We start from the raw sequence: 14351 nt of genomic DNA on the forward strand, positions 1-14351 counted from the left end.
GCGCCCACCTAGCCACAGTCTCCTAGGTACCTGTAGAGAGGGATGAGCCCCCCCTGGCCTTCCCCTTCTCGGAGGCTTAGCCCCTTGAGAGAAAAAAGGGGGAAATCCCAACCCTCAATTCCGCAACCCGCGCCGGGAGGGGCGGGCGGAGGGCGGTGCTGAGGGCCGTGCCCGCCCTCCCGGGCCGGGCGGTGCGGAAGCGCAGGCGGCCGGGGCTGCGTCCCCGCCGGACCCCGGGGGGCGGAGCGAGAGCTCGGGCACGGCGGCATCCTCCGGCGCGGCCATCACCGGGCTGCTCCATGGAGAAGCGGGGCCCGGTGCTGCACATCGTGGTGGTGGGCTTCCACCACAAGAAGGGCTGCCAGGTGAGGGGGCGCCGGTATCCCTCGACTCTCACCTCTCCGCTCCGCTCTTGCGCTTCCTCCCGGCCCTCCCCGCGCCCAGCGGCGCCTGCCCGGCTGCGGGAGGGGCGCGTCCGGCGAGGCTGGGGAGCTTCGCTCTAGTCAGGGGGCGGTAAAGGATGGGTTGGGAGCCGGCGAGGCTCCGCTTGGCCGCGGCCTCCCCCGGCCGGGGGTCACTGGCTGGATGACTCGGCTCGCCCCGGGCAGTTCGTGGTCACGGAGCTGCCTCCATTCCCTCCCCGCCTCGCACCAAGGCGGGGCGAGGACCGGCGGGGTGAGCTCCAGGGAATGAGGGGCGACGGCACACACCGTGGCACCGTGTCTGTTTCGAATCGTGCGTGCTTAATGCGTTCAGAGAGAGAATTCTGAGGAAAAATACGCAAATGGTGCTTCAATATACCTTCCTCTATCCCTGCCGACCCGTCATTGAGTGCTCACAGGTACCAAACAGCCCCAGGGTAACACGCCCACTCTGGATTTAAGCTTTCTTTGCCTGTCTCTTCCCCGCTTTCATAAATGTTTCATGTGGCCTGTAAGGTAGAAGGATTTTATATCATGTATTTCATAGCTGGTTTATGTTCTGATTGTTTTAATTCTTTTTTAACCCTTGAAGCAGGAGATGTGGTTGCCCAGCTGGGCTGCTCACACAGCTGCTTTGCTATTAGAGCAGACAGACATAATGTTTGGTTTCCAGTGAGTCTTTTTCCATAGCAAGTTCTTGGCCTTTATAAAAATTGCCAAGACACGAATGAATGTGATGGTTACTGTTACACAAGGGTTGATCTGATGTAAATACATTCCATACTAGGTAGCTGAGAATTAAATTATTCTTAAAAAAATACAAGCACAGTTCCTCAGAGGCTAAAGTGCAATAACTCAATTTCTAAATGAAGTGCATGGTTTTTGAATGCATCCTTTCTTCTTAGGGTGTCTGGGTGCTCTTTGCATATGGATGTTCACAGGATCAGTTCCTGTGAAGTAATTAGATCATCTGGGTTGTGAGGTTTGTGGTATTTATCAGGCACTTTCTTGCCAAACACTGTTGTGAGGTGAGTCTTAGTGGGGTATCTGTAGGAGGAAGAGCATGTTTTTGCCCTCTCCTTGTTGTTAGCTTCTTGGAAAAGAAGATTTGTTTCTTCTGTTCTTCTAGAGTGTGTATTAATTTTCTTGCACATTTAGCAGTGTTCATGCAAGGAGAAAAAAAGGACAAAAAACCCAAACAAACCTCCAAATTATAAATTAGTAGCAGTGAATTTTATTTTGTTGCCAGTAAAATGCTTATAGAAGTACATTTTTGAGGTGTTGTCAAAAATTAGGTCAAAATACCTCTGAGTTGAAATTTTCTTTATCTCAAGAAATGACCTGGAGAAGCTGGAGAGGAAGGCAGTTTGGGAAGGGGACAGGGTAGCTGAGTCACAGGGAGAATAACTGCAGGAATAGAATGACAGTCAGTAGAACCACAACCAGGCAGGCTTCCTAAGGGAAAGCTAAACAGAAATCTAATTTTAAATGGTATCCTGCCTCTGATTTAGCAGATTTTTTACTGAACTGTGGAGAACATTTCCTGAAAGAACTGGCGGCGAGGAGCAGCACAGCTATAGCCTAATGAGTCTGACATCAGTAGTATGCAAGACTTGCGAGAATTTTTGAAGGAAAGAATTAATTAACAACATGAAACTAAGCAGACTGAGTCCTGTGTGCATTTGCTAAAGATTTTTCATGCCTGACTGAACTGCATCTTTTGTAAGAATAAGTGATTGAATTCCTTTTTCTGTGAAAGAAATGGAAGTAGCTCTGATCTGCTGGGAACTTGATAATGTATCATAGTTATTTTTAAGGTAGAGGTGCAGGAGAATTAGTGCAAGAACTGGTATTTGGGTGAAGAATAGTCTGAAGGAGAGGAAGCAGAAACAGATTTGAGTCAGAAAAGAAGCTATTGGTTTAAAAGGTACTTGAATGAAATGTTTCTCAAGAGTGAAAGTGGTGCTGGTATTGTTTACACCATGAAATTGAACTGTGATAAGCCAACTTGAGAAATCCTTTTCAAAGGAAAACTGGAAAGTTGTGCAAGAGCTGGACAGTAAGGAATGCTGGACTGATAAAAACAGGGTGCTTTATGAGGTTGTGCAGGAGGAATAAATAATAACAGTATAATCTTGGGAATTGACACAAGGAAACATCTGGAGGAGAACTGAGACCACATGTGATCAAGACTAAGTCACCAAAGTAGTGTGATTTGAGGGCAAGAATGGCAATGTATGTAATCCTATTGTGTGATAATATGTTTATCAATGCATATAAATTCTGATCCACTTTTCAGAGAAAGGAATTTGAATTCTCTCTTCCAGAACTGGATGAGATAGTCCCTGGGCAGTCTGTATTAAAGAAGAATGTAGAAGAGCTTCTCTATTTAGGCTAACAAAGTAGATTTGGAGGCAGTATTCACCTCTGTAGATGTAGAAAGATTCTTCCCTTTTCTTCCCCTGCCTCTTCACAACTGGTAAGCAAAAGCAGTTGTGGTAAGCTGAAATGGGGAACTGAGGTGATCAAAAAGCAGGCCTTGTTTTGGTGGGTTGCTTTTGAGGTAGTTTTTTCACAGGTTCTGTTTGCCAGGTGGACAGCTGCAGAGTAGCACAAGGAGACTGGTGAGGTTGAATCACCTCTTTTGACCTGCTGGCCACATTCCTGTTGATGCAGCCCAGGATGTAGTTGGCTTTCTGGGCTACACTATGCAAAGTGCACATTGCCAGCTCATGTTGAGGTTTTCACCAACCATCACCCTAAAATCCTTCTCCATGTGGCTGCTCTCAATGACCTTTAAAGTATTGATGATGGCCTTTGAAGTATTAATTGAAACATTGCAGTACCTGTAGTTGCATTCCAAGAAACTGTTGGAAAGTTAAAAATCTGGAGGAAAAACCAGCCATTTAATCTAAATGAGTGTTCGCACAAGACCAGTGGATATGAACTGTCTGAGCATGTGCTGCAGACTTCATACTTGAAACTGTGAAGTGCAGAAAAGCAGAGGTCTATAGCAGTGCTCAAATGAATGTCACTCAGAGTAAATTTGGAAAGCTTAATATCGAAAGATCATAGAGCTAGGCTGCCTGTCCTAACAGGAATCAACCTGATTTGCCTGACAAGGCTCCTTTCAGTTTCTGTTCCCACCTCTTTTCTCTGTAGTTTTACATGTGGAATTAGGATTTTCTACGGATTTCTTGATGCTAGTTTCTTTCATTAGCTGCTTTTGCTTCTGAGGCTTCATCACTTGAAATGTACAGCTCTTCCTGTTGGTTTACTTACAGGATAAGAAATGTGCAACATGCAAAGGCTTTGATGTGCAGTTTGGAAATGTATAGGAGTAGCTTTTTCTTTCACAGACTTGAAAAATTATCCATATGCATTTGTTTTTGAAAGAGGAGAGTCAGAGAATCTGTTTCTGTGTGCCTTTGGATTTCTGAGCACCACAATTGTTCCTCATGCTCCTTTCAAGGGCTGACTATTTAACTGGGAGTCTTTTTGCTGGAATATAAGAGACAAAGTGAAATTTTTCCATATGTACATTGTTAAGTCTGGGGATCCAGTTACCCAAGCAGTTGTTAAAAGCTTGGGAGTTACCACTCACTGTGAAGGCTTTGTATTATCTGAAAACTAAAGCACTAAAAATTTTGAACACATCGGGAGGAATTTTCTCTAGCAAGTAGGGAGTAAACTTTTGGAGAACCTGCAGGCTTTTTTCTACATGAGCGGATTGCCATCCTGTTTCTTTGGGCTTCTTAGTTTCTGTGAATCCCCTGAGTTGAACTGTGAATCCAAGGAGATATGCAGAAAATGCTGTTTGCTGTCTCGTTTTGCTAAGGATTATGGCAAAGTGTCCAGAGAATGGGAGGAGAAACTTGGCTGCAAACTACAAGGTCCACCTAGTGTTTGACACACTTTCAACAGGCCCATTAAGGAAGGGAATGGCAATTGGCAGGAAGCAGGAATGGTGACTGGGTTCTTGGCTCTGTATGTGCTAGCTGACTTATTATGGGAACCCTACTCCGTGAGTCATTAGTGAATATCCTGCAGCAGGCAGAACTCAGGGGCAGTATGCATTCAATCATGGTTTTCATGCATCTGAAATGAAATGACAAACTTTAAAAATTTCTTTTTTGATCCCTCATTGCTATGGATAAGAGGAGTGGCCTCAGGAAAAAGTAACAGCAAACATAGCGTTTCATCATGTGTAGTTGCTCAAACTCTTGCCCATTAATGTAAAACACACAGTTTTGGTGCAGTAGGAGTTCTACACACTTCTCAGGCTCTGTAGGACTTAAGGCCCAAAAGCATTGGGGGACAAAGTGACAATAAGGGAAATCTGCCGCAGAAATGGTCTGATGTGTTTTGGAGTATATGTAGCTGCTCAACTCACTGCCTACTGCAGCAGGTTCTGTTGATCTGCTTCAGTGCTGGGTGGTAAGACTTGGACTTCTGGGCTATTTGTGCCTTTCTTCTGGAGCAGCTGAAAACAAATTCCTCAGTAGTTCTGAGGAACTGTAGTAGTGAGTGACTAGTGATTTCAGAGTAAAAAAGGGGAAAGCTTATTTTCAGGAGCATGAAACACTTTCTCCCATTACAAGCGAATGATAAAGCATCTAATTTGTCTTACTACACTTGAATTTTTGAAAGCATTAACTAGTGTGGGAGGTCCTTACCTACCTTATTATAGAAGTCTTTAGCAAAAATGTAGCCTGAACAGACCTTAACTAGAAGATGCAAGTTGTGTTGAAAATACATGGAAAGACCTTTGATTTATAGTGATAATAGAAGACTGAAAGTCCTGAGGTGCAGTTTTCCAGTTGTGAGCACATGTGCTGTGACTGTCACTTGAGCTCTGTATCCAAGCTTTATTTACACGGAGAAGCAGAGAGATAATAGTCTCTGAGGGTGTAGGAAGGCTTAAAATATAACAAGTACTCTAGAAATAATTCATTTTGAAGGCAGAGTTAAAATGAGAACTGATGCATTTTTAAAGGAGAGGACGGAAACATTTCAGCAAAGCTGGAAAAACTTGTGGGTAAGGAGAGCTAGGTACAAAGTCCCTGTAAACCCCCTGGCTGGTTGCTGAGGAAGTGCATGGCCTGACCTACCACAACAATCCTTACCTTTTCCTGATGCTGCAAAGTTTCTAAGCCAATCACATCTGAGTGAACTCGGGCCCTGTGTCACCACCAGTGAAGCTGCACAGAATCTCACTTCATTTGGGGCAAGGCCCAACTTTTCTGCACTCGGTGTCCTGAGCAGTTGTGCACATTACTGCTGATATTGTGCAGCAGGTGACCATTGTCTCACGTATCCTCTTAAGAAATTAAAATTATTCCAGTTCACTCTTGGCTCTCTTTAATATATGCATTTCTTACTTTGTTGTGCAAAAAAATTAAATTGTGGGTGGTAGAGAAGGTGAGGGAAGTGCCCTCTGTTCCCTGGAATGCTCACGCTGCTGGTCAGTTTTGTTTTCCTGGGATTTTTGATCTGTGAAATAACAGTATATTTCACAGATATACTGTGGCTGTGTATACGGGAAGTGTATCTTGACCCACTTCCCTGTACTTCTGTGGAAGATGACATTTCAAACTCCTACAGACATGGGAATGGATTACTGTAAATACTGAAAGGCATCTTTCCATGTAATCTTAAAGTTTGCTGTAAGGACCTTCAAGGTACTGAACTTTATAATGTAAATGCGATGTCAGCTTTCTCCAAAGTAGTGTCTGAGTGCTTGTTTGTGTGAGACAGTTTTTGTGTTGACTGTGCTTGAAGACCAATCCCCCCCTATCTTGCCTGACCAGATGTTTTGTTCCTGGCTTGCAAAGGAAATCAGGAAATCAGCTTGCAAAGCTGATATCCAGTTTAAGAGAACAGCCTGAATGTAATCCTTGAGAGGAAAGAATGACATTTAATTCTTCCTGAATTATGTATGTGATTTTCATCATTTGAGAATTTCAAATACTTGAACTCTGGAAGACGGTGCTTGTTGTGATCTGCAGAAATCAGTGCGTGACATGGCCTGAGCAATCCATGCGCATGGCCTTTTTCACAGGTGCCTAGGAAGCAGCTGTCTTTAAGCAGAAGTGTTGGCAGCTTAGTCTTGACTTTGCAGAATTAGATGTCTAAGGAGTGAGCAAGGTCAGTCGGCACTTTTTATCAAGTCTTGTGAACTGCCTATGTTTCCAGGTCTGCTGCACTCTTGATTGTAGCACAGATTTTTCTAGAGGGAAATATTGAAGTTGTTCTCTTCCTTAGATTCCATGGGTGGAAAGTTTCAGGGGAGCACTTTCCAGCCTATCGTAGTCCCTATTTTGTTTGCTGTCTTTCTTCTAAGACTCTGCTTTACTGGAGAATTATTTTTTCCCTTCTTTATCTTTGTCACTCCAGTAGTTGCTGTGATTCTCTGAGATGTGCTTGATGCTCTTAAACACGCGAGTGAAATGTATGCTTTGTCTTTAAATTCCTCGTGTCTTTGTTTCAGAGCACAATAGGCAGGTATTATGAAACAGGTAATCTTATCTAGTGATTAAACAAGATCTTGTTAATGGAACAACAAAAACAAAAATAAGTTGAAAAGGAACTAGGCTGGAATCAAGCTGAAGTGCTTTGTTCCTATTCCTATTGATGATAACCTGTAAACATTAGCACAATTATTTTGGTTTTGTTCCCTGCTTTAATAATATTAAAGCACTCAGAGGACTATTATGAGCATGAAATCTTGTAATAAAGTTAATCATAGCATACATCAAGTATCAAAGATTAGTCTTTTGTCTAAAATATGTGGATTTTGTGCTCAACAGTTTGTAACTTTTAAGGAGGCTTTTACCTTTTATTTTTGTAAGGCTACTCTAATTGGCATGGGGTGCTAATAATTTTAAATACATGAAGTGCTGAGTACACATGTACTTCTGTAAACAGTACTGCAGATTCTGATCTCTTGTGTAGAGTTAACAATGAGTTCCATTTTTTGCGTATCTGTTTAATATACTTACATAGTACTTAGTGTTCAGTATTCAAGAAAAGCTTCAGAGTGTGGTTTATTTGTTTGTTTCTTTATTTTGTTTCTTTGTTTAGTTTTTCAAAGAACCCTGTACATGGATAATCTTGCAGTTACTTCTGTGAAGTGCTGCCTGGGAAGTGAAGTATTCCATACTGAAGGATGAATTCCACACTGGACTTTTTTCTCATAGTTGCCCTGATATGCAAGTTGAGAGAAGGTTACTAAATACTCATTTGCAGTTACGTAATGCTTCCCATAGTTATCATACTTAACTTTCATCTTATGATTTGTCACTTCTTTGTATGTGTCATAACATCTGAGTAGTTATTTAAATATCCTGTACCAGGAATCTTGGGTTTTCTCTTGAATAAATTTATGAATGCTAAGTCAATAAAACATATGTTTCTATACTTCTGCTGCTCCTTTCATTTACCTATTTCAGAATGTTTTCAAATAGTGACTTGAGGTCTTGACACTTGAGGTGGCAACGTAATTTACATACATGTAATATAGAGGGATGTCCAAAGCTTTAAAATCACTGAACAGAGGTCACTCCTACAGGAGTAAATTGGAACTTGCAAGGCTTGACTTTGTGTTCCCTGTCCTAGTATCCCTGACTTGATGATCTATGCCTAATTTTGGTAATCCATCTCATAGCTTATATGAGGTGCTGAGTTAATACACCTAGGCAGCATGCTATTTCTAAAAGCAAAGAAAGTTGTGGGCACAAGTTATGAAAGCAAGTTCTTTGCTGCCCCAACATGCTGGGGAGGGGGGTAGGACACAGGGCTGTTGTGTCCCTGTGCAGCAGCCCTGCCTACTTCATTGGGGTCACCAAGAGCAGAGTGTGGTCTGTGCTTCATTATGTTACCGTGTTTGTGCACCTTCTATACATCCTAGTGTACAAGATTTGCTGGCTGTCAAGAGTAATTCTGATGTTGAAACTAGTGAGGAAGGAGCAGATTCGCTAAGAGCAATTCTGGGCCCATCAGATGTCCTGTGGCAAAGAGTCTGAATGCTTGTTGGCTCATAAGACCAAGTGATGGCTCGCTTGAACTGCATTGGTTCAGCAGTAGATGCTGGGTGAATGACACAATGGCTATTTCTGAACTGATGAGTAAAAGCACTTACAAGCCTCCCTGCTGTCCCAGTCCTGGCACTTTCCCAGGGGAAGATGGATTCAGTGTATCATTGGTCAACTTGTTGCCAGGTCCTTGCTGTTGGGAAGCAGGATGTGGAGCACAGAACTGAGGAAAGGCTGCCTGCCTCAATGCTTGGGGTCGGGGTGCTCTCCCTGGAGAAGGGAAATTCCACAGTCCTTGTGGCTGGGTGTGCTCATTAAGAGCCCGTGGGCACCAAGATGGACATTAGGAGCTGATCTGTAGGTGAACAATTGGCTATTGCTGACCCCAGTCTATCCACTGGCTGCTGTGTTGGACAGATACCTCTGTTAGGGGTAGAGATTGGGGTGCCCTCGCTTGTTTAATCAGGGAAGCTGCTCTCTCTTGCCAGAGTTCATTGTATGTGAATTCTTGCTTTCTGTAATGGAATGAATCTTGTATTGATGGCATGGAATTCCCTAGCAAGTCCCCTTGGTTAGAATGGTTGCAGTAGCATTAAATTTCTTTTCTAGGAGGAGTGTGGTGTTTTTTGTTGTTGTTTCTTCTTTCTTAGAAGAGACTGATAAGAGCCAAACTTCCAAAGCACAGTATTTGTGTAAGCTTGAGCTCTATGACTATAAAAATAAAATGTTAAATAATTGGAAGGAGTGTCTAGAATGCATGCTAGCATGATGTTGAAAACAAAGGTTTTGATGTTTCAGGTTATTTTATCTTTTAAGGGCCTCAGTAAGAGTCAGAACTTTGCTAACCTAGTCAGAGTTTTTGAAGCAAACTTCAATGGTGATATTTTGTCTACAAATGGTGCCTTAGAACTTGTGTTCTAAGTGGCCACTCTGTGGCTTTAGCAGTATGCAAATGTGAGGAAATAGCAATTTCAGGAGCTGAAAGGGTAGAAACAACTATGCCCTTGCCTCATTGTAATACAGGGATTTCTTTTGCTGTTGCTATTTGTGCATACAGTGTATTTAAAAGTTTATTTATATAAATATGTATTATATGTATTCTTCATATATATATTATATGCATATATGCATGTATTATACATAGTTGTTACAAATATTTGTATTTATATAAATGTGTAATATATATTTAAAACTCTCCTCTTAGAGGTCATTATATTGCTGCATGAGTATTATTATTATTATGATGTGCATGGACTCTTCGGCTTGCAGATCCTGACCTATTGTTTCTGGTGTGCAAAAATGGTGGAAGTTTGTAATTTAAATTCGATTGTTATTCAAATAATAAATTGTTCTTAGAGCTGAAAGACAATTCTCTTAGATTTTCATTTGGCTGTGTGCTGCAGTTGTTATGGTGATTCAGATAAGGTTATTGGTGTGCTGGTCTTCTCTGGGTCTGGCTATACTAGGACTAATAAATTGGGAAAAGTGATTTTACAAATCCCTACTTTGAGTGAAGAACAAATACTGACTTATTTATAAAGAGGTATCAAGTTTTAGGTGTAGTTTTAATCTATTTGGTCTTTTTTATTATTGCTGCTTAGAGTTATACTCTATTTAGCATACTTCTGCATTTATTTTTTAGAGAGGAGGGGTTGGTATCCTTTAAATTAAATGTGTTGTAATGATTTACCAAGGGAAAAGATTTTCTAAATAGAAATGTAATTAGTGGGTTTTGCTGTTCTCCTTTTCTTCATTTCAAGCAATTATCCTGCCTGTTTGCTGCAGTCAAAGCAATGGGAGAAATCAAAGCAATTGTTTAGAGGATGAAATGAGTTTGCTTCCTGTAAATTAGATTCTGTAACTTACTGAAAGCATCCTGGGTCTTTAACATAATACTGTCTTTCTAAAGATTTCAGTTTTTTGGAAATTAAATAATCTCTCAATTTTACCAATGCAAAAACTTACTTGGGTCCAGGTGTTTATTCATTAATTATCTGAAGAGAAATCTTCCAAAATACCTGTTATACTAAAGAGGAGAGCTTATATTGTGACTATATTTCAAATGTGATAGTAAATGAAGTGGGCAGGATGGGGAGGTTATACTGACTTGTCAGCACATTTTAAATTATCACTGTTTAGTGCTCACTGAGGATTCTACTTTGATTAACCATTAAGCACTTTTCACAGATAAGGAGAACAACCTTACCTGAGTGTAAAATTAATGGCAACTACCTGTCTAATGTTTGAGTGCAATAGTTTAGCTGGACATGCACATGTTTTTTGAATTTCCTCTTTTATCAGTATCCTTTTTAAACCTTTCTTCTGATTGTGTACTTGCAGTTTTGTAGAAGACACTATCAATGCATTTTTCTTAAAGCAGAACTATCATGTTATTTCCTAGATGTAGGAATTGAAATGCATTTTCCCTTGCCTGCTCTCCTGTTTTCTTACTGTGACTTAATGAATATGTAGTAAATTTATTCTGGCTAGGAAGTGCCTTTAAAGACAAGAACAAAACCAGAATACCTGATTTTTTTCCCACTAGAATTATACGTTCATTGGTGCTTTGCATCCAAACTGTTAGATTCAATACAAACCGCATATTAAGGAGTTCTTAAAAATTAGATTTTATTTTAACTTCATAATTCACAAGAGTTGAAGTGTTTTGTGTAGTGAAGAGCACAGTTATTTATTTCTCCCCTAAACCTCGAGACAATATTTGGTATTGTTTTTACTTCTAAAATCCATCAGGACCTCTCTGCTTACAGAACATGACAGTTTGAACAGGCAAAAAGCATTGCCATCAAAACCCCTTGACAAGCGTGAGCAATATTTCCAGCTGGAATGAAGATCCCTGACACTTGGAAGAGTAAGAAATGCGTGGAGATACTAATTCATGTTTTATGTATTTGCATTTTTGAAGTCTCTCAGGAGTTCAGCTTTGAATTTGAATTTTGTCTTGTTTAATTCAGCTGAGGAGACAAAAACCTGTAAAATTTTCTCTGGCAGTCAGCTCTAAAAACTTGTGTCTATGTCTTTGTTCCTGTTGACTACTGGGCTTTATGAAAAGATGTTATTTCTCATATTTGCAGGCGTTTTTGTAGTGATACTTATAATAATGACATACAGTGACATTTAAGTGCATGTTTATGTATGCACATGCATATATGGGTGGATGTACATAACAAGCCATTATAGTTAAATAAAAAATGAGCTTCTCTTTCTTCATTCTGTGAAGAGGATGAAAAAGAGGTGAAGAGACAGGTCTCTTCAGTAGTCCCATCTCTTCCCCGTCACAGTTTGTCTTTGGTTTGTGGTGGAAAATAATAAGAAAATAATTTTTAAAGTTGCTTTCCCTAGGAGCACTGCTCTGTAGTTTGCACATGCAGGCTGGGAAAGGTTTTTAATGAGACTCCAGTTGTTTGAAAACTCAGAACTGATAGAACTGAAATTCTTTTTACCCCATGATTACCACCCTTATGCATGTGCACTGCTCAGTTTCATAACTTTCAAGAGCTGTGAGGTTTTAGCCATTTTTTTAAGGCTGCTCAGTATTCTTATAATACTTTGATTTTGAAATAATGGTTTCTTTCCTTGCAAAGGATTCCTAACTGCAATTGATGCAAGTCTGCAAATTGAGCTGGAAAAATCAAGCAGAGCATCTAGAGGAAGGGGAACAGTTAGGGTGAGTTTCATCTATGTTAAGTCAGTCATTTACAAGTTAGATGTAGAGCTAGCTCTCTTCAGAGATCATCAAAAGAAACAGATCAGATGAATCACCCTCTACAGGTGTCTTGTTTTCTCTGACTTTGCAGAATGCTTAGGAAAACTGCCTTGGATATCTTGCTTTTTGATGTACAGTCAGCTGATATGAGTCCCATCTGCAGTGACTGTTTATTTAGTATCAAAAAGTCAAACTTTCTTATCACTGGGGACTGCTAAGTTGGATGAGGGATGGAAGGAAGCTCTCCAGGGCATTGCATGATCTTCTTGCTGTTGGGTTATCCTTTTTCCTATTTCTTTGTTACTTCCATACTTTTGGTACTTTGGCCAGCAGCAGTTCTATTAAACTACATAAATGTGATTCTTCCTTAGAAACCAGGATACTTCCTATATGGATCCTCTTGGGGAGGAGGAGAAATAATAGTATGTCATAATGTAAAATCAGGTCTATCATAAAGTATATCTGTAAAATAGATTAAGGCCACTTAAACAGTTTTAGTTTTGATTTGCCTGAGTTTTGTTATCTTCTCTCTTATACATACACACGCATGCAGAAATTTATATTAAAACTGTTTTTTTGTAAAAAGACGACAAGGAAGAAAAAGAAAACAAGGTTGTCATCAGTGTCATTAATGCCTGTAGAGTTTATTGAATTTGGAACTGACAGAGTCTGCAGATAATTCCCCTGTTGCTGGAATTATCTGATAGCAGCTGAGGTGTTGATATCATATTGTGAGCTAGAACAAAGTAGTTCTTCAGCAAATTTCACATTGTAAAAAGAACACAGAAGCCAGATTTCTCAGCTTTAATATGGAACTTAAAAATTAGTGTTCCTTAGTGAATACGTGCTAAATTCAATGGTAATTCTGAAGGTGCTTGGAAGCAATGATGTCTTAAATATTTACTTATAGTATTTACCTGTCAGGAATGATGTATTGAAGATACTTGCTGGAATCTAGGGAACTCAGAGTTTGTTCTGTATTTGTTAGAAAGAAGCTTCTTCTCTGTTGGCCATGCAGTGAAATAAAATACCTGAGTCAGGACATAAGTGTAGATGCTTCTTGACTATCTATGTTTTAAACTAAGTAACTGTGCTTTATTTATTGCTAAAGTTACTCCTGCAAGATTCTAATAATAATTCTGTAAGCAATGTTTTCAGCCAGCCAGTTTGAATCTGAACATCAGCAAAAGGTTGCAGACATTTATGTGAAGTTTCTACAATTTTCATTTTCTTATCTACCATTGTAATTTTCTTATCTGTGACTTGAAAAGGATTGCAGGGAATTCTCAGGATGTATGTGTACTAAATGGCAGACAGTTTCTCTGCTCCTTGTATGGATGCTGATTCTAGTGTTTGTCTCTCATTTAGAAGTCAGATGCTCTTCTTTTTTTCTTAGTGGCATATTTTTTTTAAAGGATTCTATGGATTCCTCATAGTTACAGGGAGTTACAGGGGTGGCTTCTCTGAGAGGCTGCCAGAAGCTTCCTCCATGTCTGACAGAGCTAAGAAGAGACCCAGAGTTGATGACTGCCTATCAGCAGTGGTGGTAACACCTCTGGAATCCTGTATTTGAGAAGGAAAGTTATTGCAGAGAAGCAAATTGCAGCCAGAGAAGAGAGGAGTGAGATTATGTGGGAGAAACATGCCTGCAGACAACAAGGCCGGTGAAAAAGGAAGGGCTGGAGATACTCTGGGTACTAGAGCATAGTTATGAAAATCACAGTAAGACAAGGCTGACCCCCTGCAGCCCATGGAAGTCTGTGGTGGAACAGAGCTCCACTTGTAGACAACCGCATGCCAGAGCAGGTGGAAGCCTGAAGGAGGCTGTGGCCCCATGGGAAGCCTGTGCTGGAACTTGTGACCCCATGGGGGACCCGCACTGGAATCTGTTCCTGAAGGACTGCCCTCTGTGGAAGGGATCCACACTGGAGCAGTTAAGGAAGAACTGCAGCCTGTGGGAAGAATTAATGTTAGAGAAGTTCATGGAGCAGTCTGCTGGGGGAGGGTCCTGGTGCTGGAACAGGGGAAGGAGTCCTCCCTCTGAGGAGGAAGCAGCAGCGTGTGATGAGCTGACCATGAACCATTGCCGTCCCCCTGCACTGCTGGAGAAGAAGGTAGAGAATCAATGTTTTAGATTGAAAGACAGATATTTGCTAAGAAAGGCAGAAGCCT

At 40.9% G+C, this 14351-nt stretch overlaps 1 protein-coding gene across 1 annotated transcript in view; it reads left to right on the forward strand.

Moving 5' to 3' along the window:
* Positions 1-299: 299 nt before the first annotated feature.
* The window catches only part of AVL9 (AVL9 cell migration associated), a 37510-nt gene continuing 23458 nt past the window's right edge, over positions 300-14351 (forward strand). The window contains exon 1 of the mRNA XM_062497188.1: positions 300-365. Within this exon, the coding sequence (XP_062353172.1) occupies positions 300-365 (66 nt within the window). The remainder of the gene's footprint in view (positions 366-14351) is intronic.

This window comes from Cinclus cinclus, chromosome 1 (assembly GCF_963662255.1).
Source record: "Cinclus cinclus chromosome 1, bCinCin1.1, whole genome shotgun sequence".
In the NCBI taxonomy this organism is placed as follows: domain Eukaryota; kingdom Metazoa; phylum Chordata; class Aves; order Passeriformes; family Cinclidae; genus Cinclus; species Cinclus cinclus.